The 27,312-nt window shown below is 32.3% G+C and overlaps 1 protein-coding gene across 3 annotated transcripts; it reads right to left on the bottom strand.

The window, feature by feature from the left end:
- Nucleotides 1-18,077: 18,077 nt before the first annotated feature.
- On the bottom strand, nt 18,078-21,472 carry LOC107017253 (lipid phosphate phosphatase 2-like). 3 transcript variants are annotated; one of them, XM_027916286.1, is made up of 8 exons: nt 21,356-21,472; nt 20,998-21,226; nt 19,810-19,897; nt 19,594-19,703; nt 19,148-19,238; nt 18,875-19,063; nt 18,604-18,663; nt 18,078-18,518 (listed from the first exon to the last, which is right to left on the bottom strand). In XM_027916286.1, the coding sequence occupies exons 1-8, from the start codon at nt 21,457-21,459 to the stop codon at nt 18,439-18,441; spliced, it is 951 nt and encodes a 316-aa protein (XP_027772087.1). In that variant the 5' UTR covers nt 21,460-21,472; the 3' UTR covers nt 18,078-18,438. The 3 variants fall into 3 exon arrangements, with proteins under 3 accessions (XP_027772087.1, XP_015073003.2, XP_015073004.2); XM_015217517.2 differs by having other exon boundaries at nt 20,998-21,241; nt 21,356-21,471; XM_015217518.2 differs by having other exon boundaries at nt 20,998-21,229; nt 21,356-21,471.
- Between the last annotated feature and the right edge of the window lie 5,840 nt (nt 21,473-27,312).

Here is a 27,312-nt window from a genome sequence, read left to right as displayed (position 1 = left end):
GAATGGATCGAGTGTTATGTTCCAACACACACTAAAAGGGATTGGATGTCACGTACCGACATACACATTGAAACATGTGTCACGTTCCGACACACTAACTTGGATCAGGTGTCACCATCCGACACTATGACAGTTTGATTATGGTTCCATGAGAGGAACATTGACTTGTCATGTCTGCGTATTATTGAAATTGTGAAATGATACATTTCTCCTTGAATGATAATCGATATTGTATATGTTCGGTATATGTGTGTTTACTATGTTGTGACTGCTTTTTATATGTTTCACTTACTAGGATAGACACGTGATCTTACCAGTGCTCTGTGGTTGTAAACTGATACTACACTTGCTCTTTCTTTATGTAGTACATGACATATTCAGGCGTCTACTGACAACCTCATCTAGGAGATTAGTGATCAAATCGAATTCAAGGGTGATCAAATTCTTCCAAGCTTCCATGAGTTCTCCTTTCGTTCAGTTCATCTTATTCGGACTTAGATTAGTACTTTAGATGATCAGTTGTTTTAGATTTCGGGGTTGTACCTCTTTTTATTAAGACTTATCATTTTGTTAGAGTTTTGGTGCATTCACTTTAAAATTCTAGGGGTGTTTTCCGCAATGTGTTAGTAATTATTTTTCAGACTTTTCGATTTTATGACGAACTCAACTTTATTTCTGCATTTAAATCTGTTTCGAATCTTTAAATATTTAGTTCTTGAAATTGGTAATTAGTATTAATGGTTCTCCCACCGGATGGTTAGTGTGGCTGCTAATCACGACAGTCTGGGTCGTGAAAATTTATTACCTGAAAATTAATACCACTTAAACAGTTTAATTGTGTTGGTTCACTTACTGCATCATCACTATGAAATATTAGCATCATTTCTTAATTGTATTTGCATAAAAAATCTAGTTTAACAAAATTCATTAGTACTTGAAATATTCAATAATTTAGATAGTTCAAATAAAGATAAATAAAACATTGAGCATAACAAACTCATATAAAAATTATGGAGGTAACATGACTACATAAAAAGGAGGATATATAACATAGGAAAATGGAGTTTTTCTAATGAAAGATAAATAAGTTACAAATTATGTGATCAGATGACCTTTTGATTTCTTTAACCTAACCCTTAACATAAGTTCTTTTTAATAATGACAACAGTTTAAAGCGCATAATAACAGTAGGTAACTTAAAAGCCTGAATCACTATTTCTCTATTTTTTTAAAATATTCATTTCAATGCATGAATGTGCATCAATTGTGAATGCTTTCATTATTCCGCCGAGGATGTTAAATAGTTAGTTAGTGCATCCAACATATCAATAATGAAGGACGATAAATTGAATTTTCAAAGATAAATTTGGTCCTTATTAAGTTATTAATTCGAGTAAGTGTAATATAATAATATGATATGATCTATTATTTAAAAAGTTATTAATGGCAATTCAACTTTGGATTTTTAAGCTTTCCACTCATAGTAATATATATAAATATATATAAAGAGAAAGAGAGAGTTATATTTCACGTTGAAGGTATTAAGATCAGTTGAACCCATTGACTGCATGTTATATCATCCAGTATTACTAGTTTAAATATAAGCATTTGATATAATTAGGGATAATGCCCAAGTACCTCCTCAACCTATGCGCGAAATTTCAGAGACACACTTATACTATACTAAGGTCCTATTACCCCCCTGAACTTATTTTATAAGTAATTTTCTGCCCCTTTTTGGCCTACATGGCATTATTTTGTGGGGCCAACGCTGGTTGACTTTTTTCTTCAACCTAGTGCCACGTAGGCCGGAAAGGGGTAGAAATTACTTATAAAATAAGTTCAGGGGGGTAATAGGATCTTAGTATAGTATAAGTGTGTCTCTGAGATTTCGGGCATAGGTTGAGGGGGTACTTGTGTATTTTCCCATATAATTATATAAAAAAAACTTATGGTGATTATTTTTTCGAGAGACTGAGGAACTTCCTATTTGTCAACAAACAAGTTTTTAGTTGACCAAGGATGCTTCAACTATTGTAAGATGGGTCACTTTAAAAGAGAATGTCCTCATGTCTCGGTAGGTATACCAGTATTATGGATTTTAGGGTCGTAGTTACAACAACTGGAGGCGGTAATGATAGACACAGCCGCAGCGCAATCGAAGTAAAAATCAAGGAGACCATGAGGGCAGAAAAAATGAAAATTTTGGGAGAGGAGCGATGCATCTAGACATAGGGGTTGATTATTGTAACGATGAAAATGATTGAAGAATTTATTATTTTATGTACTTAGCTATCAAAATATTTTTACCGATAAAGTATCTAGAAAACATATAAAAAATCATCACCATATCATATCATATATTATTATGAGGAACCTTCTAACCCCAAAGTTTATTTACCATTTCAAACCTACAATATTTCTTAAATATTAATTTGTTAAAAATATTAGTTAAATACTAATTTAGTATAAATTAAATTTACAATAAATTGAAATTGTTGTCAGCCCTAATTTAACTTTAAGAAATGGATGCCTGATGTTCAACGTCCCTCGCCATCATTGTAACAGTCGTGCTGCTCAACCATCCCTGCAACGCTCAAGTTCCATTACTTAAATTATCCATTAAGTAATGTGTCCAGCCTCTGTATAAATGTGTCCAGCAACATGTTATTGTCCATTAAAGCTTTGTTTCTTTCTTTTTGTGCCTAAATAAAATACATCATTATAAGGTACATATTGTTCCTGCTCTATTTTTGTTGCATAATATTTATGTCCAAAAGTCAACATAACTATGATCATGAAAGAAGGACAGGACAATCAAAGAGTCCAATGCGCATTCCGGTCGTAATGATGATAATCCTTAGACTAGTCCAGTTCCATGTATTTTTTTCCATCACCATGTTGAGTCATCCCAAGCTTGCACATCATCCATTGTTTATTGGGAAATAATGTCATGATTTATTCTCTGTTATGTCATTATATGTGGATTGTTATTGTTTTGTCATTTAAGTGAAAGTATGCATACTTCTCCAGTAGAAAGTTTTATTCGGGATGTTATGAAAAACCTGTGATGGAAAACATATATTGGAGTTTATGCAGTTTTTAGTTCCTTTTTATCATCTCGACTGTTTTTTTTAGTCTTTTAAATGTAGTTTTATTGTTATTAAACATTGCAGGTGTTTTACTTTGCTGTAGGGGACAATAGGCGAAAGCGCTTTCAAAAGGTTAATCTACTTTCCTAACCTTGGCGCTTTGTTTTACCTCTGTTTTGCTGCTAATTGAAAATGTATGTACGCCCTTAGTTTTCTCTCACATTGCGATCTGTCTTACTTTATAGCTTTTAGATGGTGTTATATGAACTCGCACATTATAATCACATTCAGTGGATAGCTTTTAGTTTCTGTCAGGAACAAATTATCATTCTCCTAGAGTAACCAATTGAATGTAATGTCAACCGGATTAACAAATTATCTTTAGTTAAAAGTCCTACTAACTATGACACGACCACCTTAACTTGATCATGTTGATCCAGTATCTGTTTGAATTACTTCTCAAGTTCATTAAAAGATGTAGATCTCATCAAGAAGCTTATTGTATATCATTAAATTTCATTAAGAACCCCATCCAATTAAAAAAATTAAGATACAGACTAGGATTTGACATGAAATCTCTAACAAGGTAGATAACAGAGTGTTCTTTTGATCAAATTAATGGAGCAATTACACATGCCTCTCTACTCAAACAAAATTCTAGCAATAATTTACTCATTGGTTGTGGTGCAATTTAGTAATCGAAATCTTCCGGAATTGTTCCATTGCATTAATTCTTAATCTCTTCATGCATAGTTCTTTGTGTAGATATATTTTATCAAGGACACTCATAAATGAATTTGCATCCGATGTTAAAACAAGATATTTATGGTCTATGAATTGACATTTGATAGATGATTTTGGTCCATGTAATGTGCACAAACAAATAAGATAGTCGATAACAGGTACCAAACTGAGTGTCATCCCGACCGTGGCACGTCCTATCAATAGAATGTTTTATCCATGATGATATGAATAACATGTGATGGAAAACATATATTGGAGTTTATGCAGTCTTCAGTTCCTTTTTATCTTCTCGACCATTTTTTTTAATTTTATCATTAACGTATGTATGTTGTTTTGTGGTTTTTAAACACTACAGGCGTTTTACTTTGTTGTAGGGGACAATAGGCAAGGGCATTTTCTTAAGGTTAATCTACTTTCCTAACCTTGACACTTTGCTTCTGCTCTGCTTTGATGCTAATCGAAATATATATACTATCTTAGTTTCCTCGCAAATTGCGATCAGTTTTACTTGATAGCTTTTAGATAATCTTATATGACCGCTTTGCTTTTGCTCTGTTTCAATGCTAATTGATATATCCTTTTCGATGTTCAACAGAGGGATGCTCTTTCTCTGACCTAAGTAAAGATTAATGGAAGCCATCTTCCGAGCACTGTCATATGCCAAGACATTTACAAACAATTCCGAAAACCGACAGTAACAGTGTTGTTTTTGTGGTGACAAACAAGAAAAACATAAGAACTTATCCTTCTAGCCTGCGTTACTTTGAAGTTCAGTGATAGCGTACGCTATTGCAAGTAACAATTCTTAAGCGTCATATACTTGAGAAACAGAAAGTGATGCAATTTGAAATTGCAATTCTTCATAGAGTTTCTCAGTGTAGATGAGAGAAACTAATAAAATAAATGAGCTTAAGTCGTGCCACTAAAGATAATGGAATGGATAATTCTTCTTATTACTTTGTTCTATGACACAAAAGGAACATGTATAAGTCTTTTTTTCCTTTACTCTTTCTAAGTCAAACAGTTGTTAATAAATTTTCAGAATTTGCATAAGTCCTGATTAAGGACTATAACGGAAGTCCTACCTCATGCTCACCACTAGAATTTCAACAGTTTCATTTGTTTCTTTTTTCACACTTTTTCTTGGAGCGAAGGGAGAGAGAGAGAGAGTTGAAGAAGGATCTTCTCTGCAAACTCTCTTGTACATGTGATCAGTAGCTGTTTTTTTTTAACAAAGATGGAACTTTACAAGGTCGTACAAAATTCACACAAAACAAAATATTGCCTAAATTCACACATGAAAAATTTATTTCTTCTCTTCTGAGTAAATTGATTAGTTTCCTAATTGTTGTTGTTCATAAGCACCTTATTAAAAAAACTGATGTTAAAACACTTCATATGCCCAAAATCTCAGAAACACAGTTATACTATACTAAGGTCCTATTATCCTCCTGGACTTATTTTATAACTAATTTTCTACCCTTTTTTGCCTACGTGGCACTATCTTGTAGGCCCAACATGTGTTGACATTTTTTTCAAGTTAGTGTAACGTAGGCCGAATGGGGTTAGAAAATTATTTATAAAATAAATCTACGGAGTATTAGGACCTTAGTATAGTATAAGTGTGTCTCTGCAATTTTGGGCATAGGTTAGGGGGGTACTTATGCATTTTCAATATTATAAATTCAAAATTAAATAGAGCTAAACCAAACTTCTTATTTGTGCATAAGGACCTCGAACTAGAATTTATGAAGAACACAGATGTCGTTGAGGAAAAAAGCCAATATAATACTGAACAATTTTCGAATAGATTTATTTTATTTGATGAAGCTTAAAAACTCACTAACGGGAGTTTGGTCGCTAAATTTTACTAAATGTTTGTTGTTTGTTCCGTACATAAAATAAATCGGTATTTTGTAACACATTATTTTATATGTATGTGATATGAATTTTACTCAAAGTAAAAACCTAACCAAAGAAGGACGAAGCATTAGACGCAAAGTAATTGTTACAAATGAAAGGTAACATACACTTTCTATGCATCCTACATATAAATATTTCACGTTAATAAACATTTATCATAAAAATATTTTTTTTGACCTATATAGGTATGATCTAGAAGTCATGAATTTATGGGAGACTTTACTTAAATCGAAGGTAAAATGTTACAGAGCTTTGAAAGTGACGAATCGGTGCTTTCCTTTTGTGATGTCAAATCATCCATTTACCAAGGTATAAATCTACACACTTGATATATTTGAGTCAACTTTCAAACTACATCAAAGTATCATTGAATTAATTAATCCTGTCAAAATAGGGGATTTTATCCTTTCAACGAATCCTGTTAGTAGTTTGCTAATAAATCCACAAGTTGAAAAAGCGAACAATCTCCAAGAATGGTAAGTTAATACATGTTTCTTCACACTTGTTCAGAGACTACCCACATGCTATGTCATTAATATTTTTTTTCATTACTTAAAAATTTCATGAATGACAACATGAAGGCACAAATGATTGACTTAAAGTCTTATGCCAAGCAGACTAATGCAAACAACTCGCCAAGTTAAAATTACTAATATTTTAAATTGTTCACTTGCCATTGTGAAGGTACTTTCCTATACAACACCCATCATGTACTCAAATTATATGTTTCAAATGTAATTAAGTGATTTACCTAATTTACGTATAGGACATGTACTATAAGTTCAATTCTACAATTTTTGGCATTGACAATAACACTGACCCATGATATCATTCTTTCAAGAAATGCTACAGGCGAGTTAGTATTATAAATAGTGCAACTTGTACTTATTGGAGGACTGAAGATATTGATTATGAGGCGAGGTAAACAACACAAACAACTAACAACAAATATTTCTTAGTCCCCCAGATACATGAAAAATTAATGATTAACTATTGAAATGAGTTTACCATATCTCTATAAATAATTACCGTCATAGTGATCGAATCTTCCAAATTGTTTTAGATATTTGTTAAAGATTGATGTCACTACTGAGGATCAATTTCTAAGGATTACATTGTTTGATGCTGCAAAATACTATCTTGGTTTGCAAAATAATAGTCTAAATACAAAAACTAACTCTAAACAAGGTCACAGTGATTCACTGGAAAAACCAATATTTACAAAATGTTATCGCCTAGAATGGTGTCAAGCAGACAATGTTGACCGAGTATTTTAGAGTGTGCTCAATTGACACTAAAGAACAAGCATACCTTTTCGGAGAATTCCCAAAGTATTATGTTTGGAATTCAAAATTAAAAACTTGGACAAATAAGAAAACAAGATCTGTAATTGGTCGAATTTCAATTGGTAAGCCAGATGTAGTAAACTATAACTCCATACACATCAATAATTGTTAAATTTATTAATTAGTACATATTGATTAAATTTTACAGCTAATCCTCGAGAGGGAGAAAGGTATTATGAGTGGTTATTACTAAATCATGTAAGAGGACCATAGTCATTCAATGACTTACCCACAGTCAATGGCAAGCAATGTCATACCTTCAAAGAAACAACCAAAGAGAGTGGGTTACTCGAGTCCGACAACAACATATCAGAATTTTTAAGAGAGGTTGTTATCTTCAAAATGTCATCAACTCTCCGAAGTCGATATCCTATAATTTAGGTACATTGTAACCCAACGGATATGTCCGAGGACTTCAATAGGCTATATGGAAACTCACACAATACTATACTACAGTCTCCCTAAATAATATTAACAATTGTTTGCAAAGTATGGGCAAGAACATAAACATATATGACGTTTCTCAACTAGATCACAAGTTGCTCAAAGTTGGTCCATCAGAATGTAGAGAAATAAATATAGAAATGTTTGTGCAGTTACTTACAGAAGATTTTGATGCATAGTCACAATTAAATTTAGAACAAGATCATGTTTTCACTAAAATAATGCAAGCAATTAATGTTGAAACAATTGAAATATTCTTTGTGGATAGACCAGGGGGAACTGGGAAAATATACGAATACCCTGCATTGCTTTCCAATGTTAGATCAAGAGGTATGATAGTTCTTGCAACAGCAACAAGTGGCGTAGCAGCCTCGATCTTACCAGAAGTACGTACAACACACACGAGGTTTAATATTCCCCTTCAAATAAATGAATCAACTCAAATTGATTAGAAAAGCAAAAAGGATTATATGGGATGAATCACCTATGGCCAAACGACCAACAATAGAAACAATCAATAGGATTTTCAGATACATAATGGGCATCGATAAACCATTTGGTGGAAAAGTCATGGTTTTTGGAGGAGATTTTTGACAGGTGTTACCGGTAGTTCAAAAATAAACTATAGCAGAACATGCAAGCTTGGTGAAATCATATCTCTGCCCTTTGATGAAGAAGATTCAATTTACAAAAAATATGAGAGCAGGAACACATCCAATATTTTTGTGAATTCTTACTTCGCGTAGGTAACAGAGATGAACTAATAACAAGAGACAACATAATCCTTCTCCCTGAACAGTTGACTATCAATCATTCCTGGATGGAATTCCAGAAGGATCCATAATAAAAGATATATTTCCAAACCTACAAGAAATGTTATTATGGGAAAATATGTCATTGAAAGAGATATTTGAGAAAGCAAAAATAACCATGTGGATAAACTTAATGACAAGTTAATATCTTTGTTCCCAGGTGAAAGCAAAATTTCAATAGCTTTGCCTCAGCAGAAGATGACACCAACAATTATTACCAAGAAGAATATGTAAATGATTTAACATACGGTCGCTCGCCACATAGGTATTGAAGATAATACATTACAAGTTACAATCATGAATAGGTAGTAACAAGTATCAAATTTGATATATTTTGACATATCTTATTAAATACATGTTAGAATTGAAGGAAAATGCACTAATCATGCTGCTAAGGAATTTAGATCCTTCAAGTGGCTTATGCAATGGCACACGAATGATATGTCGAGGCTTCTCCCAAAATTTTCTACATGTGGAAATATCAAGTGGTCATTCTGCAATGAAGCATGTGTTTCTTCCTAGATTTCAAGTATCACCACCAAAATATGAATGATATACATTTAAATTCATCTGAAAGCAATTTTTGGTAAACCTTTGTTTTTCAATGACTATAAATAAAGTCCAAGGTCAAACAATTCAAAATGTTGGTTTGTATTTGTCCCAACATGTTTTCTCACATGGTCAATTGTACGTGGCACTTTCAAGATGGATATCTATGTCCACAACAAAAGTACTTGTCCTGACATAGTAATCCAAATGTCAAAAAGGAACATACATAAACAACATCATCTATAAGGAAGTTTTAGGTAAGATAACTCCATATACATATATGGACATTCTAACAAAGATAATTTACTATTTACAAATCTTGGATACTAACAACATTACATTGCTTCAAATCTCATATTTAGAAGATGCAGACACACTTATGCAAACATAATGGATTCTTCAACGACTTATACTCTTCAATGCGTTAATATAATGTTTAGACTAGTTCGTTGAGTACTATTATGATCTCTCTTGATATTATATTCCATTCTAGTGTTTTATTATGATTATTCATAATAATTAACAGTGCTTTCATACTTCTGTTTTGACACGTCATATTAATTTCATGTGGTCGTTACTACTTATTATTAAATGCAGAAGTGAAATTTTTTTCACTATACGAGATCACTAATAGCTCATGCAATCACTAGAGGACTAATTAGCACAATTGTGTTTCTACTACATTAAAAATAATGCACCCACTCATGACAATACGTCTTTACAAATGTCTCTCCACAGAGAATGATAAAACTAAACATGGCTCACACGTGCAGTGCACGTGTTCCTAACTATTGTACTAAAAAAGACAAAAGAACTTAAATCAATTTAAATTTTAAGCATCAAGAGTGTTAAAAAACCACATACATCCGGTACACATTGGTTTTTATATGAAAACGCAATGAAAATGGTAATATCGTAAGATATAAAACATGATTTGTGCATAAAATTTTGCAAAGGCCTGACATTTATTTTTAGAAGACAAATTCTCTTGTGGTAGATGTAATTACTTTCGAATATCTAATAAATTTAACAATTCATGAAAAATTGAAATATATCAAATATATATTGTTACAACGTATTTATGTTGCTCATTGAACCACAATATTTTTATGAAAATCTTTGAAGCACTCAAAGTGCCTCGAACATATAAAAATTTAAAAGAAAAAAATTGTTTGATACAACTTCAAGAATTCTTATATGGATTGAAATTATTAGAACATATGTTGTATAATAATCTAAGTGTGAATCATATCATATATTTATATAAAAGAGAACCCTAAGCCCGCCTACATGGTGCCCCCACAAACCAGAATCCCCTTTTAATATATTTTATTCCCAAAACTAGCCTTTTTTTTTTATGAAAAGTTGTGACTTTTAGAAAAAGTTGCGAATTTTATTACAAGTTGTGACCATTTTAAAAGATTGTAATCTTTCTAAAGGACTATAACTTTTTCAAAGAGCATTGACCTTTCCGATAAGACACAATAAGCATTTGTTCACACTACCCTTTTGTTGTCTATAAATAGAATAATTTTCTCTTATTATAAAACAACGAAAAATCTGAACCTCTTCTTCTTCTGGACAGAATAATTATTGTGAACTATGCTCTGTTGAATGACTCATTGACACCATCATTTCTTATTACTACACTGGTGAATAAAATTTCTGTCGTGAGATTTTATTCCCTTAAACCTCGTGTACTAGAGGGGAATAATTCCCTTAGGTGACACTGTACAGTCGGTGGACCTGAGTTTTTTATTTTGTTTCATTCTATTGATATAGATCTTAATATGCTTTTTACAGGCATTAATTTATGTTTATATCATTAATTATTGTTTTTAGTAAATATTTTTAAACTTTGTTGTTTATATTTATGTATATTTATTGTTATAAGTATTTTCAGTGCAGATTAAATAACAAGTATTAATTGACTATTCGGATAAGTTTTCTCTAGTGAATCGTTGAAGGTACTATAAAATAATCTCCACAAATCTCTAATTTCTTTATCATCAACGTCATTCATTCACATACAAGGATGGAATTTTTTGTTCATTAAAAAATCATTTGAGATTTAATAGCTTTGCATGCCTTTTTGTCTTTTATATTGTAAAGTATCTATTTTTATTAAATCTTATCAGTGGGTATTATGGTATTTAAAAGATTGAAAGTTGATTGATGCATTGTATATGATCTCACTTTGACAAAGTTCATCCTTTTAATGTTTTTCTTTTTTTTCTTTTGATTCAACTCTTCTAAATATTTTTTGTGTGATTTATGACTATTTTCGGAAAGCTTAGTTTGAAAAATATGAAAGCAAACATACTATAAATAAATGTAATATATGATGCTACAAATATATATCTATAACATAGATTTGTTGGCCTTCATATTCCAAGTCATTGCTGAGCATTTGAGTTATATAGGTTAGACCCATCTTTAATTTTTTTCATGTTCAAGAATATTTCTTTAACATGAGTCTACAATCCAACCTTTTGATCTACATGTACTTTCATACTGCAACAATTATATGTACATATTTATGAAAAAGTTGTAAAATTGCAGTGATTAATCATTTAAAATGGCCTTCAAAGTAGCAGTTTAATGAAGAATGAATTTCTAAAAGGGTCAACAATATTATTTTTCTGTTGTTTCAAATTTATTTTTCTCTTTCTATAAATTTTGTTAGTGTAACAAAGTAACAATAAAGAAAAGTATTGAATGTTTGACTTAGACAAGTAAATTTTCTCTATAAAAATTATTTATGTTGTTGTGGTGTATATCTTTAACGGTCTTCTAACCATAGGATTATAAGATTCTATATATTTCATGTACAACAAAATAAAAACAATTATGCATCATTGCTACATAAAAATATCACTCAATTTTTACAAGACAATTATATTAGTACATATATTATGATAAATTATGTAAAACATAAAAATAATTAGATACCAAGATATTTTTAATCATTCATTATATATTTAAAATTCTTGAGATATGTGATAATGTCAATGTAACACTCAGAAAGTTCATAACTTAGTCTAGAGACTCACATGATGAACTAAGACATAAAACAATGTTTATAAATGTACTGAAACTAAGTAGGAATTGTTAGAGCCAAAACGCCAAGAAACGACCATGATGTTCGGAAACTAGTGCAACCAAACTAGTACTGTTCTTAGATCTTGTGAAGGATTAGGTGTGTTGTCTAAAGTCTTAAAATTCTAAAAATACAGGTAAAACCATGTATAAAGGGTCAAAACATCCAAGTATGACCCCCCAAGGACCGCCCTAGGGGTCCTTGAAGGGACCCCACCTTTGGCCAAAGAAGTTGCCCAAGGCAGCATGAAATTACATTGTGATGAAATCAGTCCGTGTCACAGACATGGTTTACCATGGACCAAAAATCATGGTATTCACCACGGACACGTAGCGGAATCCACTGTCTCAAAAATTAATTTTAGAAAGCTTGCGGGAACAGCTCTGCGACGCGAACTTTTTTCCCGACGAAAATATGAAATTTGGAATTCAAGTTTGATTTCAATAAAAGGTCAACTTAAGTGAAGGATCTTTTGGATATTTTAGGAGAGGGTTATATATTGATTTTAAATCAGTTTTACCTCATATTCACTCACTCAAATCAAATCCCCAAAATCAAAACCCTAAATCTCTTACCTCTCTCTACTTTCTCTCTCTATTCAACCTCTATTAAAGAAACCAAGAAGCTTGAAGAAGAAGACCAAATTCCCCAAGTTTCTACTCAAATTTAATGGATTAAATCTCTATAAGGGATGAATTCTTTCACTCTTGGGATTCCATTCCCCAAGAGGTCCATTCAATGTTGATTTCAAAATCATCCAATTCCAAGGGTTTTCTTCCAAACTTGATATTGATGATTAATTGTGACGAATTGTGATTACCTATGTATAATTAAGTGTATATTGTTGAGTAATTGATCTTGATTAATTAGAATTTCGTGTGGCTCATGTCCTTCCCCCAATTTCTCCAAATCTTGGATCTTGCTTATGAATTGATGGGAATTGATGATTGTATTGATTGTAGACTTGTTTTAATTATTCTATTTCATTCATGGACTGCCTATGGTAATGTATTGATGGTATTGGATTTAGTTCTTGAATAGTTCATGATTGAACCCTTTCCCCTAACCCTAGTTATGAATTGGACTTGTAGATGATTAGGGTTGTGTGAATTGTTTATGTTATTGTTTAACTTATTATATTATGATGATGATGAACGGATCATTGGACAATTGTGATGACTTGACGGTAAGATCTTGAAGAAGGTCTTGGAAGCTATTGGTAAGACTTGTTGTGACTATGAGCTCTCTACTTCAATAATGATGGTTTATTCTTGATGATGGCATTCAATTGAAGTGTTATATGTGATTAGATTAAGAAGATGCTGATATGATTAATGAGATAAAATGTCTTGACTATTTTAATTGTGAGATCATAAAGGTATGATGATACAAGGTTGAATATGAATCACTTGTGTGCCTTACTATGATATGACTATGATGTGTTGATCTCACAAATGAAGGGTTGTTATGAAAGGAAATTCTCATGCAATACCTAATGAGCTAATTATTATGATATACAAAGGGTTAGTCTCCTATGGCATATACTAATATATGATGATTAAGAAACGCTTAAAGACATTTCAGAAAGGATTTTACCTTATCACCGAGTGAACTTGACAATGACAGGTGTTGACTCCCTACTGGAAGGGAGATTCACCAACGGTTTCATGAGTGAGGACTCCAATGCTAATGGACATGTAGAGGGTTCAAGACATATCTCCTTGTTTCTTAAATATGTTGCCACCATACGAATACTAGCTAGTGGATCCACCTAGAATTGTATGTTCATGTTTGAGTTCTATCTTGGCAAGTAGAGCACCTTCTTTCGGTGTAGAGTTTCATGATATCGGATTCGATGTTTAGCTCACATGGTCTATTGTCGGTTAAGGAGATTGTTCCCGAAAGCAAAACGACTGAATGATGTAATAAAGTTAAACACTAACTAGAGTGACTTAAGGGGTTCTACTTAGTGTAGGCAGGGGTATGGGACTCTACCTATATGTTGCACAAGTAGGCCTTAAGGGAAGTCCTAGGAGGTTGTTATTATGTTATTATGCACTTATGATGTCATGATAAGTATATATGTTGACTCTATATGATGTTTCTCTTATATGATATTGGTTACATTGATGAACATGATATTGGTCTAAATTGCTATATGCGATGATGAGTACAGATGATGGTATGTATATGAAGCAAGGCATTATTTATGATCTCTTTTCTTGTTTACTTGATTATGTGGGGTTATGGGGCTTCACATGAGCATTGTACTTGTAGGCTTGGGATTGGATTGTTGGTAAGGTTCTTGTATGTTTATGGTAGGAACTAATGAACATGAAATGTTGATATGACGTTATAATGAGGTTGTCCTTGTTTATGAATATGTCTTGTGTTGTTATGATCCTTGTCTTGTATATTATCTCTTGTGTCAGGCTTTCAAAATGACTTAGCATGTTTCTAAATAAATGGTTCCTATTATGTATGTCTTCAAATGGCTTGTGTGCATATATCCATACTTAGTATAAGTGGTTGTACTAACTCATATTGCTTCTATTTCTACAAATATGTAGGTTCGGGCCGTTGAAGTGCTTTGAGGCTCATTTGCAAGAAGATCTGGACATCTTTCCCAAGTTGATTGGTGAGTGCTCAATGATTCGTGTCACATATCTAGCTTAGTAGGATTGTTATCTCTACAGACATTTGTTTCCTTCCTTTATCATTTGAAACTAATGATGTGAGCCTATAAGGGCATATTGTACTTGTAATGGCTATGTCCAATGTTGTACTCCTTTTTAGATGGTTTATATGTGAAACAAGATATTAGACTCTTATATACTTTGTTTATACTAAACAAGAAGTTTATGTATACTTCCTAAACGAGGAGTCTATATAAACTCCCTATATAATATGTGAGAAGTCTAAGTATACTTCACTATGTAAAAGTTTTAAATTTTTCGCATTTTTGACCTATGACATGTAATGACGAATGTTAAGGGCTAGTCTAAGTCCTCTTCGAGGACGACAACGCCGGTTACGTTTAGGGGGTTCTCACTGTTCGTGACAGTCAAATCATTAAATTTTTGTTGAAATGTTCTTGAAACCTTCTAAAATTTACTTTTCTCTTCTTTGTTATAATAGTCGATTATTGAAAAGGTTGTTCTAAAGCATAGAAAGATTATTTATGCATGCACGAAGCGCGGGTAAATTACCTAGTATTTTCTGAGAGAAAGATATAAGAATGATCTTACGTGTTCTTTTTTTTTATACAAAGATTCAAAACTGAGTTTGATATACTATATGTGTATATTTATTAATAGACCATCATTGACACTCCAATCCTAAAGAGCTTTTAAAAGTTGATGAGTGAAGATAGAATTTATAATGAAAGATCTCAGTGAGAAATTTTTTGTCTTGCCCTAAAAGTTGACCATTTGACAAACCAAATATTTTTTAATTAATCACATACTAAAAAGTTTTTAAAGCAATTTTACATAGATAAATCATATACATTGAGTACGTCGATTATTATAAGATCGCTTGGTATAAATACAAATTCATTCTGATCTAAAAAAGGATGAAGAATTTCTTTGTGATAAAACTATATATCTCATTGCTATTGGAGCTCCAACGTACCTTGATAATAATATCGACCAAATATTTATGCTGCAATAGGTTTATTGGCGAGATTCGATTCCTCTCTAACAAGAAGACATTGGAAAAATATTAAGCATATATTCAAATATCTTCAAAAAACAATTGATTTGAGATTATTTTATTCTAATGCATTCAAGTCAGAAATGATCAATTATGCAGAAGCAAAATATTTGTCTGTCCCTCGTAATAGTGTACCTCAGACATGCTATCTATTCACACGTGGAGGTACAACGACATAATAGCGTTTGATGAAGTAAACAATAGTTTTCACTTCTTCAAATCATGCAAATAATAGTCATTCATGAAGTCAATCAAAAGTGTGTATGATTGAGATCAATGATTCGACTTATTTTGAAATTATATAATTTTTTATGCAAACAAAGATACTGATAATATTATATGAAGAGAATGCTTCTTGCATATCTTAATCGAAGGAATGATATATCAAAGGAGACCAAACAAAACATATATAACATAAGTTCTTTTTACACATGATTTTGAACAAAATGGTGAGATAGTTGTTCAACAAAATCATTCCAGTGATAATTTTCCAGATTTATTCAGTAAGACATTGTCAATATCAACATTTGTGAAGCTAAGATATAACAAACAAATGTGTCGTCTCCAACATATCAAAAAAAAATTTCATCACGAGGAGTAAAATACACAATGTACTTTTTTTTTCCTTAATCAAGATTTTGTCCTATTGGATTTTCATGATAAGGTTTTAAATGAGGCAACACTCAAGCCGTATTACAAGAAATGGATACTTTTTTTCTTCACTAGACTTTTTCCAATTGTATTTTTCTTAGAAAGATTTTAATGAGACAAATTATCTATAATCATCGTGGGGAAAATGTTATGAATTCGTTTAATTGTGTATATTCTATTCAATTAACTCTATAACATACATGTATCTATTTTAATTTGTTTCTTAAATATTGTACTAACACATTTTTTAAAGGTTCTAAATGGATTAACTATACATCATAAAAGGAAGGGATAATGCACAAGTACCCCCTCAACATTTTTTCGAAATTTCAGAGACACACTTATACTATACTAAGGTCCTATTACCCCCCTGAACTTATTTTATTAATAATTTTCTATCCCTTTTCGGCCTACGTGGCACTATCTTGTGGGCCCAAGGCTGGTTGACTTTTTTTTTTCAAAAATTAGTGCCACGTAGGCCAAAAAGGGGTAGAAAATTACTTATAAAATAAGTTAAAGGGATAGTAGGACCTTAGTATAGTATAAGTGTGTCTCTGAGATTTCGGACATAGGTTGAAGGGTACTTGTGCATTTTCCCAAAAAGAAATATTCTTCACCCTTATGAATGACACACTTCAAGAAAATTGAAACAATACATTTTACATTCTATTTTCTATATTATTTGTCTTCCTTCCGTACTTTACATTCTTATATTTTGCTCTCATTATACAATAAAATTATAACTTTATCATGTATTAGAATATTATAATAAATAAATCAACTAAAACTAAATGTGAAATGGACGGATTAAATTTTGACCCTCTTTTTAGCCTATTTTAACCCAACTAACTTTTGAGGAAATGGTATAAGCATAACCTATAAAAAGTTGTCAAAGATGTGCGTTGATCACCATACTATATATTTTTTAAAGTTGTTATAAAAATAAACAAATTCTTCCACCACATAATTTTCAGCTTTTTCAAATTGCCTAAGAGATGCCAACAGATAGTTCATGCCCTTTGCATGGTCAAGAAGCTGCTTTATCTTTAGAGATCTTGTAGCTAGATAGTAAGGTTTTATCTTTGTTTTCATACCATATTAGCATTATCATATTGCTTTTGTTATTTGCTATTCCTTTTTTAATGAGCAGTTTTAAACAACCCTTTTCTCATACCAAAAGAACACATTAACATTCACTATGTAGTTATTTAAGAGATTTGTTTAGGGGGGATTTTCTCTTAGGAGTTTCAATATTTTCTTTATATTACTTTTTCATATATAGACCATTGACCAAATTATATAATAGTATTATAATTTAGTATAAGTTCTGTCATTTAATTTAGGGAAAATACACAAGTACCCCCTCAACATATGCCCGAAATTCCAGAGACACTTATACTATATTAAGTTCCTATTACCTCCCTGAACTTATTTTATTAATAATTTTTTACCCCTTTTCGGCCTAGGTGGCACTAGTTTGAAAAAAAAGTCAACCAGCGTTGTACCCACAAGATAGTGCCACGTAGGCCGAAAAGGAGTAAAAAATTATTAATAAAATAAGTTCAGAGAGGTAATAGGTCCTTAGTATAGTATAAGTGTGTCTCTGAGATTTCGGACATATGTTGAGGGGTTACTTGTGTATTATCTCTTTAATATATTTCAAACATTATTTGCAAAAGTAAGCTTTAACATAAAGCCCTAATTCTTTTGAACTCAACAATAGGAGCAATCTCTTTCATCATATTTAGATGTAGATACAAATGTACAACAAGACTATGTTTTGTAAGAGTTTGAGCCTTTTCTTTCTCCCCATAGAAAATGAGGAGGTAATAAACATTGTTCCCTCCATATTGTACAACTCTTTTCGTATATAGATATGACTTCAGACTGAGCCAACATCAGCCAGACTAAACTAAAAGAAGAGTACAAAAATATAGATGATGTATTTGCTCTTTCGACGAGGCTATGCAGATCTGAATTCAGTATCTCCTTAGATCGCCATCAACATCTTGCATTACTGTTCAAGCCTGGATAATGAGTGTGCCTCTTGTACTCTCGTTGCATTACACTGTGTCAATTCTTACTGATGTTGAGTGCAATTCAATATTTTCTCTCATTTTGATAGATGCATGAGGTGCCCACCCTGTTATCATGGAAAATTGAGCAAGATTTAGAAAATATAGAATCGTTGTAATTTGTTGCCATTGAACTAAGACTTGAGACTGTACCATTTATATCATGAGGGAATGGAAAGAAAAGCAGGTAGCATAAAGAGGCGACCACGCTTCCTGCACGAAAAAAATAATGAGATGTTTAGGTTCACTATTTCTCTTATTAGCATAGTCAGAATTTGATAATTAAAAGGCGTAGGCATTGACAGTGTAAAGTTTCTTCACACTATTATTAGTTCATTTGAAGGCCAGCTACAAGAAATGCTAGTTTGAAAACTTATCAAAGTAGTGAATCAATTCTAGCACTGGAGAGTAACATTGAACCAACCTATAATGGATCCAGTGAATACATCTGTCCAGTGATGCCAATAGTCATCAATCCGAGAAATTCCGACTAATGCAGCAAAGAGTAAAGGAAGCAGAACAATACAGAGTTTTGCAGCATGGCCTCGTCTGTCAAAAGCCTTCATTTTTCCACACAAGTACCATGAGAGGAAAGCAAGGCCAGCAAATGACCCTATATTTTGACAAGTGTAAACTTATAAACAAGAATAAAACAAACAAGCACAAAGAAACTAAAGAATAAACGAACACTACTAACATGAGGTATGTCCACTGGGGAAGCTTTTATATCCTTCTTTCACAACTTTAGGGTCTCCATGACAATTAACATCCCCATTAGGTAGAAAGGCCTGCATATGAATTCAAGGAGGTATCTTTATGCAAAATTTATATTAGAGTTGATGTCAAACTTTTTGAGTTGACTGTTATGTTATGGCATACTCAGAATAACACACACGGAGTATAAAAGAAGAAAAATGAACAATTTTTATATGTTCTCAGACAACACATAGAGAAAACAGTCAACTATGATGAAAGCGAGCCAGTACAATCTCATGAACTCTAGGCCGTGTATTTTCAATTACCCCCATTGCCATAAACACTAAAAGTTCAATTTTTGCGCCTAGCACAGACCTCTTGACTTGAATCATATTTTGGAGTACATGAAAGAATATCAAAACCTCAAGCCATAAGAAGGAGACACACCTCGATTCCATCGGGGAAGCACCTGTAGAAGAAATTTGGGCGTGGACGACCAACAGCATCTTTAATGCTATCAGTGATCACTGCAGTCACTAGAACAGAATACAGGATACCTATATTTACAAGAAAAAAATTCATCAATATCTTAGTATCAACTACAATTAAAACCCAAAAATTTGAAAATAATTTTTTCCTAAATAAACTTCTAATAAAACTCACCCAATATGGCATGATGCAAATCATATACATCCCTCCTGTAGTGATAGTAAATGAGAAATACTGTGCATGGTAGAATTACTGCAAATATCTGTTATCGTGGGAAAATGATCAAAATAAGGATGGGGTAAAACCTCAAAAAATGAATACTCATTTCTACTACAACAAAAAAGAATGTAATAAAGGGTATTCAAAAAGCAGTATCAGGTTCAGGATTTTTTCACTCAGGATGTTCGAAAAATAATGCAAATTCCTAAGAATCATAGGCGTATCTTGAGGGCTGCCTTGGGTTCACGTGAACCTGTGCTTCCCTCTCTAGATGATGTATAGTAGTGTTATATTTTTTTAAAAAATATTTTAATATAGATATGTGAACTTATGTTTAAAGTATCATATAATAATACAATGATGATTGGATGCACTTGTCTTTTTTAATAACATCTCTCCAAGTGGTTATTAGTTACATTTTTGACGTTTCAATTAATTTTGCTTTTATTTTTTCCCTTTAGTCTTTCAAAATTTTCAAGTGTGTTACATTAAAAATTCCTAAAAAAATTATCACTATAAATTTTTTATATAATTAAATCAAATGAGTATATTAAAATTTAAAACTAGTAGTACTATATATTTTGAACCTATAATTTTTAAAATTTTATGGTTCATATTAAGAACCTAAAAGTCAAATTGATCAGATTTATATTTAAAATACATTTTTTCGTAATTGTGCACCAATCTAATCGAAATCCTGAATACGCCTCTACTAATAATCAAACTTTTGAATATCAGGGCGCATTTTAAATTTCATGATTCGCCGAACGAACCTATTGCACTTTGTTCAGGGAATTCACAATTAAAAATTTTTACCTAGATAATCTACCCTATATACAATTTAATTTAATTACCTATATAATCTATCCTATATACAATTTAATTTTTTTACCAAGGGGGTTCAAGCAAACACCCTCCCACCCCTCTAGATCCGCCCCCACATAAAAGTAGTGAAGTTTAACTTCTACATACTGTTGGATGTATAGCATTCTTTTATATATGCTATCACATCAGCTCTAAGAAGCCAGAACAAATTCGTTAGAGATTAAAATGAAAAATACGACAAGGAACTCTCTATAATAGGTTACGTTATGAAAAAACTATTGACATATATATAAGTAAAATTCGGAAGTAAATACATACAGGAACGGCCCACATTGGGATGGTGTCGTGTTCTTTGAAAGGAAATTTGAGATCTTCCAACATTTTTGTGTTAGTATAACGATTGAAAGGGTGAATGTAGTTTAAAAATCCATCCATTGCCACAAGCACAAGTAAAATCAACCAGTCACATTTGTGATTTTTGGCCACCTTAGCCCCATGAGATCTCACCGTGTGCATACCAAATTCTATTTCCGGCATCCTCGCCAATCTTCTGTAACAAAATCTTTAAAATGAACAACAAAATTATGAATGAATATGTAGATTTGAATTAAAAATTCAACAATTTTGTATTTAAAATAATTTTAAGAATCTTTTGAATTGAACTGTTGATTCAAACCTTGATATACACATATAAAATGCAAAGTTCAACAGAGAGTCATGAAGCTTTGGGATGAAAGAGGGGAATGTATTCCTGGTTTTGGTCCTTTTCCAGGAATACATGCAATTAGGAGAAACAATATTCTTATTGGTGTATTAAGGCCACTTGTATCTGTCCTTTTTGACCTCTAATAAAAATAATGGGTTATAAACAACTGGAAAATGTTGTACACAAAAGTATTGAGCGTCAATTATTTGATGAACCAATAACATTTCAATATACATTTATGGGAAAATATCAGTGTAAAGTAAAAAAATCTCAATAACTTGGATGTTCATTAAATTCTATTTTAAAACTTTTCAAATTACAATTATTTTGGATTTTTCAGAATTGCAGATATACTGCTCCTTTGCCCAGTACATGCCAAACGATGCATAAGTTATGTATCAGATAAATAACTATAAACATAATTCATACTAATTAATTTAGGTTTGAAATAATTGGGGTTATCTATCAATAAAAATACTTGTACCAGATACGTTGTATCCAAATAAAGTTATAATGTATTTGATAGAAGTGGAGTAATACATCTAAATGTTAAGAAGAAGAAGAAGGAAAAAATGATTTTTGTAATTAATTCAAATGGTGGAGATTGTTAGAGATTATGGATGTGTTTGGTTTCCAATTTTCTCATGTTTGGTTGACTTAAATAATTTTGAAAAATATTTTTCGAATCAACTTATTTTCCTCAGATTTTTTATTAATGACTTTTCCAATCCAGCCCCCATACCCCACTCTCACCAAACCAAAAAAATTAAAATTTTCAAAATTTATTTTTAAAATTACGTCGAATTTTAAAAGTTTCAGATTTTTATGCCTCCCAACCCCTGACCACTCCCACCAATTTTTTTCTCAAGTTTTTTTTCTGAAAATATTTCAAATTTTCAAATTTTAGTTGTTTAACTTGACCCATACCTTGATCATCGTACCAACCCCCTACCTCAACCCTCTTACCAGCCCCCTACCATCATCACCCCAACCCCACCAACGCTGAAAAACAAATTAAAATTTTGTTCTTAAAAATATTTTAAATTTTAAACATTTTGTTTTTTTACCCTACTCCAACCCCTACCTAGGCTAGATATCCAGGTCGGATTCACAATTGATCATCAAGGTCGTGTTCTAGTTTAGATGTCGGGGTGGGTCTTGGTTCAGGTATTGAGATTTTTTTTCGATTCAAAAACTATTTTTCTAAAAAATATGTTCTATTCTTTAGCTAAAATTAAAAGATATTTTCTGAGAAATGTATTTTCATTCATCAATCAAACCCTAAAAAATAGTTTTCACACACCAATCAAACATTAGAAAATAAATCAACTTATTTTCGAAGAAAACATTTTCTAGGAAACAATTTTCATGGAAAACATTTTTCATACCAGACACATCCTATCTTATTTTAAGTCGTGTAATTACGTAACTTTCCCAATATTAAAATGTTCTTCAATGTTAATTTTTTCTTTATTAAAACATTCTATATCACAAACTACTATACTAAAAGCAAGGGAAAACTACACAAAATGGATTCAATTGGGAAATCGTTTACCAAAAATAGACCCAATTCAATCTACTTAGGCTTAATGGACCAGCAACACAAACTCTTTACTGGCTTACCCCAATTTTTCTTATTATTTTGCACATGATGTTAGCATGACATCAATATCACTACTATGGATTATTCATTAGTGACACTATGTCGGTATATTAATCCATATCCGTATCATATAGGATGGAACATAATCATATAATATACTCTGTCTCTATATTGATACTATATCGACATCATATTATAGTGGGCTTAATCCTATGTATAAGAATGAACATGTCGTTCAAATCATCATTTATACTTTATTCATACATTTATATTTTCCCAACATGGTAATACAACTCATATCGATAGATGATTTCGAAATGGTTGATGGAGTTAATTATGAACAATTTTCACAAGTATAAGTGTAGTTCTTCAAGTCGATGAAAAATTGAGGTGAGAATTCACAACTACTGAACATATGTATCGATTAAGTGACATAGCATACAGACTAAATGCATGAATTTGTGAATGTACATCAGAAGTCAATCATGATATTGCTATCAAGGATGGAAATCAGATCCCAAGAATATGTAAATAGAGAGTTTTAGGGATCAAGCCTAAATTTGAGATGTTTATGGCTAGTATGTTTATAGAGCTTAATCGTACAATCCTTTTTTAATACTATAATCAAGTCTTTAGTTAGGTTTATTACTATTCTAATTTACATAGAAAGTTTGCAAATTATTTTATTTTATTGGTAATATATCATAGTACATACCATTTCTGATATATACTAATATCTTTTGGTTGTTAATTTACAATCAACTTTGTAACACCCCAAATCCTAAAAGGTAAATTGAAACAAATTTTGAAAAGTTGCAGGTGTCATCCATGAAGGCCAACCATGGCCTGTGGGTAGAACCACATACCATAGTGTGATGTGTGGATTGCCCCATTTCCAATGTTGCAGAGGCTCAGAATCATGGCCTTGCCTACGGACCATATGCCATACCACAGTCCATGGTTCACTGGCCCCAAAAGTAGTTCCGATGACCAATGACGGTCCACTAGCATGGACCATAGGTTAGACCATGGTTCGTTGACTAGGGTCCGTTGGTGGTCAACTGGCAATTATATTTAAGGGAAGTTGAGTCGTTTCCTAATTAATTAGTTCTTTTACTACATTGTTTTTCCCTTCATTATGACCCCTATATAACTATTTACAATCCCCAAATTTGCCCATTCACTTCATTCTTCTAAATTCACAAAAGAAAATCAAATTTCCTCCCAAGTATATTTTTCTCTCTAGAAACTTGAAGATGAAGAAGATTCAACCTAGGGTTTCAAGTCAAGGTCTTGATTTCTCTAGTGAAGGCTAGCATTTGGATTCAAGGAATGATATTTTTCATCCATGATATCCTTCCATTCATGGAGGTTTCAAATCCTGCTATCTCAAAAAATTAGAATTCCCTAATTGAGTTAGGGGTTTCTTCTATTATCACGGGTTTTCTTCTATTATCACGGGTTTCTTCTTATGGATGTGTTGTTGAAATGTGATGATTTTATGATGATTTCCCCATGAGCCCATATAATTTCATGTATTCAATTTATGAATCATATGATGTGTTATTCTAATCTACAAGGAAAAAAAATTATGAAATAAAGATGTATTGCAAGTTTTACATGTATTTATGATTGAATTCATAGATAACCCATGATAATGAAACTAGCTTGTATTGGTTGTTCAATGACACCTTTCCATGATAATGAGGTCAAGTAAGAAATGAATATCCCGTGGGATTTATACTTAGGACTGAGAGGATATTGATGATGAGATAGATGTTCTCCCGTTAGTAGAGGTCATGTTTTAGAAGCAATCTCATGATATAAAAGCTCTCCCATTAGTAGAAGTCGGGTTACTAGTAGCAATCCGCTTATCCCTAAACTATACCCCATAGGTTTATTAGCTAGTGGATCCACTTAATCTAGAAGTTCATGGTACTTACATTAGCAAGTAGGACAACCCGTTTCGCTATGAGAGACACTGAGATCATATTATAGCTCATATGGTCTCTATGTTAGTGAAGGCTAATTCCCCTCTTTAATAATGAACTAAGGTAACTTCAAGAAGTATGAAATATGAGTTCAAAGATTTTAAAGACGAAGTAAGATTCCATTGACCATGATTTTATGACTTATGTTTTCTTATTCTTTTATATCATGTTTTAGCTTGGTCAATTGTATGTCATGAAATGAAATGTTCCTTTTAGCATGATTTAACTATTTTATGCATGCCTATGATACTTGATACATTATTTTTTGCTAACGCATAATCTTGCCTACATTTCCTTTGTGCTAACGCATACTCTTGCCTACGTTTCCCCAAATGTAGGGCCCGACAGTCAGGGTCATCAGTTTTGTTGGTAGAGGTTGACTTGAAATATTTCTAACCTTTGGTGAGTCATCATTCTTCAAGGATGAACTTTCATTGTTTTAGTTTCTTTCATGTATTTATATGTTGGACATGATGTATGGGCTAGGATAAATTTCATTCTATTGTATTAGATGGCTATGATGAGACAAGTGCATTAGACTTCTGCTTTTCTTCTATAATTTTTTTAAGACTTGGACTACTGTTTTACTCTTATTATACTATTTCTTATGTTAGGAGAGACAAGTGGCTTGTATGAGTCCTTCCGGGTTCTATATGCCATGTTACATTTTTGGGGTACCCCTAGGTTGTGACAAACTTGGTAACCAGAGCACAAGGTACAGAATGGTCCTAGAATGTCTCATAAGACACATCTATTATATTCTTATTCACAAGTTTGACGCGCACCATATTTATGAATGAGAAGCTACAAAATGATTAGGAAACTTCACTTCCTTCATTAGTATTAAGTCATGCGATAGAGTTTAACTCTGTAAGGTCTCTCTCCTAATCAGTATCCTCTGTTATTCAGGATACGACTACCCCAAGAGCTTATGCTAGAAGAAATGTGAAAATAATATGGAACAAGAAACTCATGTTTTTGTTGGTCATTTGGCCAAGAAAGTGTCTAATGTAGTGTTTAGGTCTGCTTTTCAAGTGTTGGCTCAAGCCATAACGACCCAAATATGGGTACGATAGATTCAAGAGTGAGGGATTTAACAGTGATGAATCATCCACAATTTCATGGTACCAAGGTTAAGGAAGATCATCGAGAGTTTATTGATGAGGTCTATAAGGTTTTGATGATCATAGGAGTTACGCCGGTGGAAAAGGCGGAGTTGTCCTATTATCAACTAAAAGGTGTGGCTCAAATATTTTATAACCAATGGATAAAAGGGCGATTGGAAGATGCAGGTCCTCTTGATTGGTAAAAGTTTAAGGATGTTTTTCTTGATAGGTTCTTTCCCCCTTGAGATGAGGGAAGCCAAGGTGATTGAGTTCATAAAGCTTCGAAAAGGTATTATAAGTGCGAGGAAAGATGGTATAAAGATTATAAAATTGTCTAAGTATGATCCAACAATGGTTGTGTATTCAAGGTCTAGAATGAGTACGTTTGTTTTGAGTTTATCAAAAAATGGTGGTTAAAGAGTTCCGAGTCGCCATGCTCATTATTGACATGGACTTCTCCCGTATAATGTTACATGCACAACAAATTGAGGAGGATAAAGTTAAGGAAAAATCTACAGAGGTAAAGAGGGCTAAGTTAGGAGATAGAAAATGTTCACATGCAACGTCCGATGGACATGGTTGTCCTAGATTCTGACAAAGGTTTTCCGGTCAAAATTCCTCCAATTCTCCTCTTAAGTTTAACAAAGATAGGGTTTCTAACCTTAAGCCTTGAGGAGTTAATATTAGTTGATCTTAATTGGCTAGGTCTACTTGAATAAAGCAAGGAATGAAACAAGAGGGTAAGTTCCTAGCCGAAAGGATGGTTGTTTCGGTCATGGTAAAAATTGTCACAAAATGAGAGATTGCTTGATGATTTTGGCTAAAGGAAGATAGGGAAATCAAGCTACTCTAGTGGTTAGGTTTCCAATGCTCATAAGCAAATCCTCTTCTATGCACTTCAGACTCATGGTAAACAAGAGGGTTCTCCAGTGTGGTTAACAGTATGTTTGAAGTTTTCCAACTTGATGTTTATGCTTTAGTTGATTCTGGTGCTACATTGTCTTTTGTGATGCTATATGTGGCTATAAGGTTTAATATTCTTCCGTATATGTTATTAGAACTTTGTTTTGGTCTCTACTCCTGTTAGTTATTCTATTGTGGCTAAGAGGGTCTACAGAAAGTCCTGTTTCCTTGCTTAATAGAGTTACTCTTGTTGACTTGGTAGAGCTTGATATGTTGATTTTCATGTTATATTTGGTATGGATTTGATGCACTCATGTTACGCTT

The sequence above is a fragment of the Solanum pennellii genome, chromosome 4 (assembly GCF_001406875.1).
Source record: "Solanum pennellii chromosome 4, SPENNV200".
Classification (NCBI taxonomy): domain Eukaryota; kingdom Viridiplantae; phylum Streptophyta; class Magnoliopsida; order Solanales; family Solanaceae; genus Solanum; species Solanum pennellii.
Note: the sequence above shows the minus strand (reverse complement) of the source record. Positions and strands in the feature narration are given on the sequence as shown.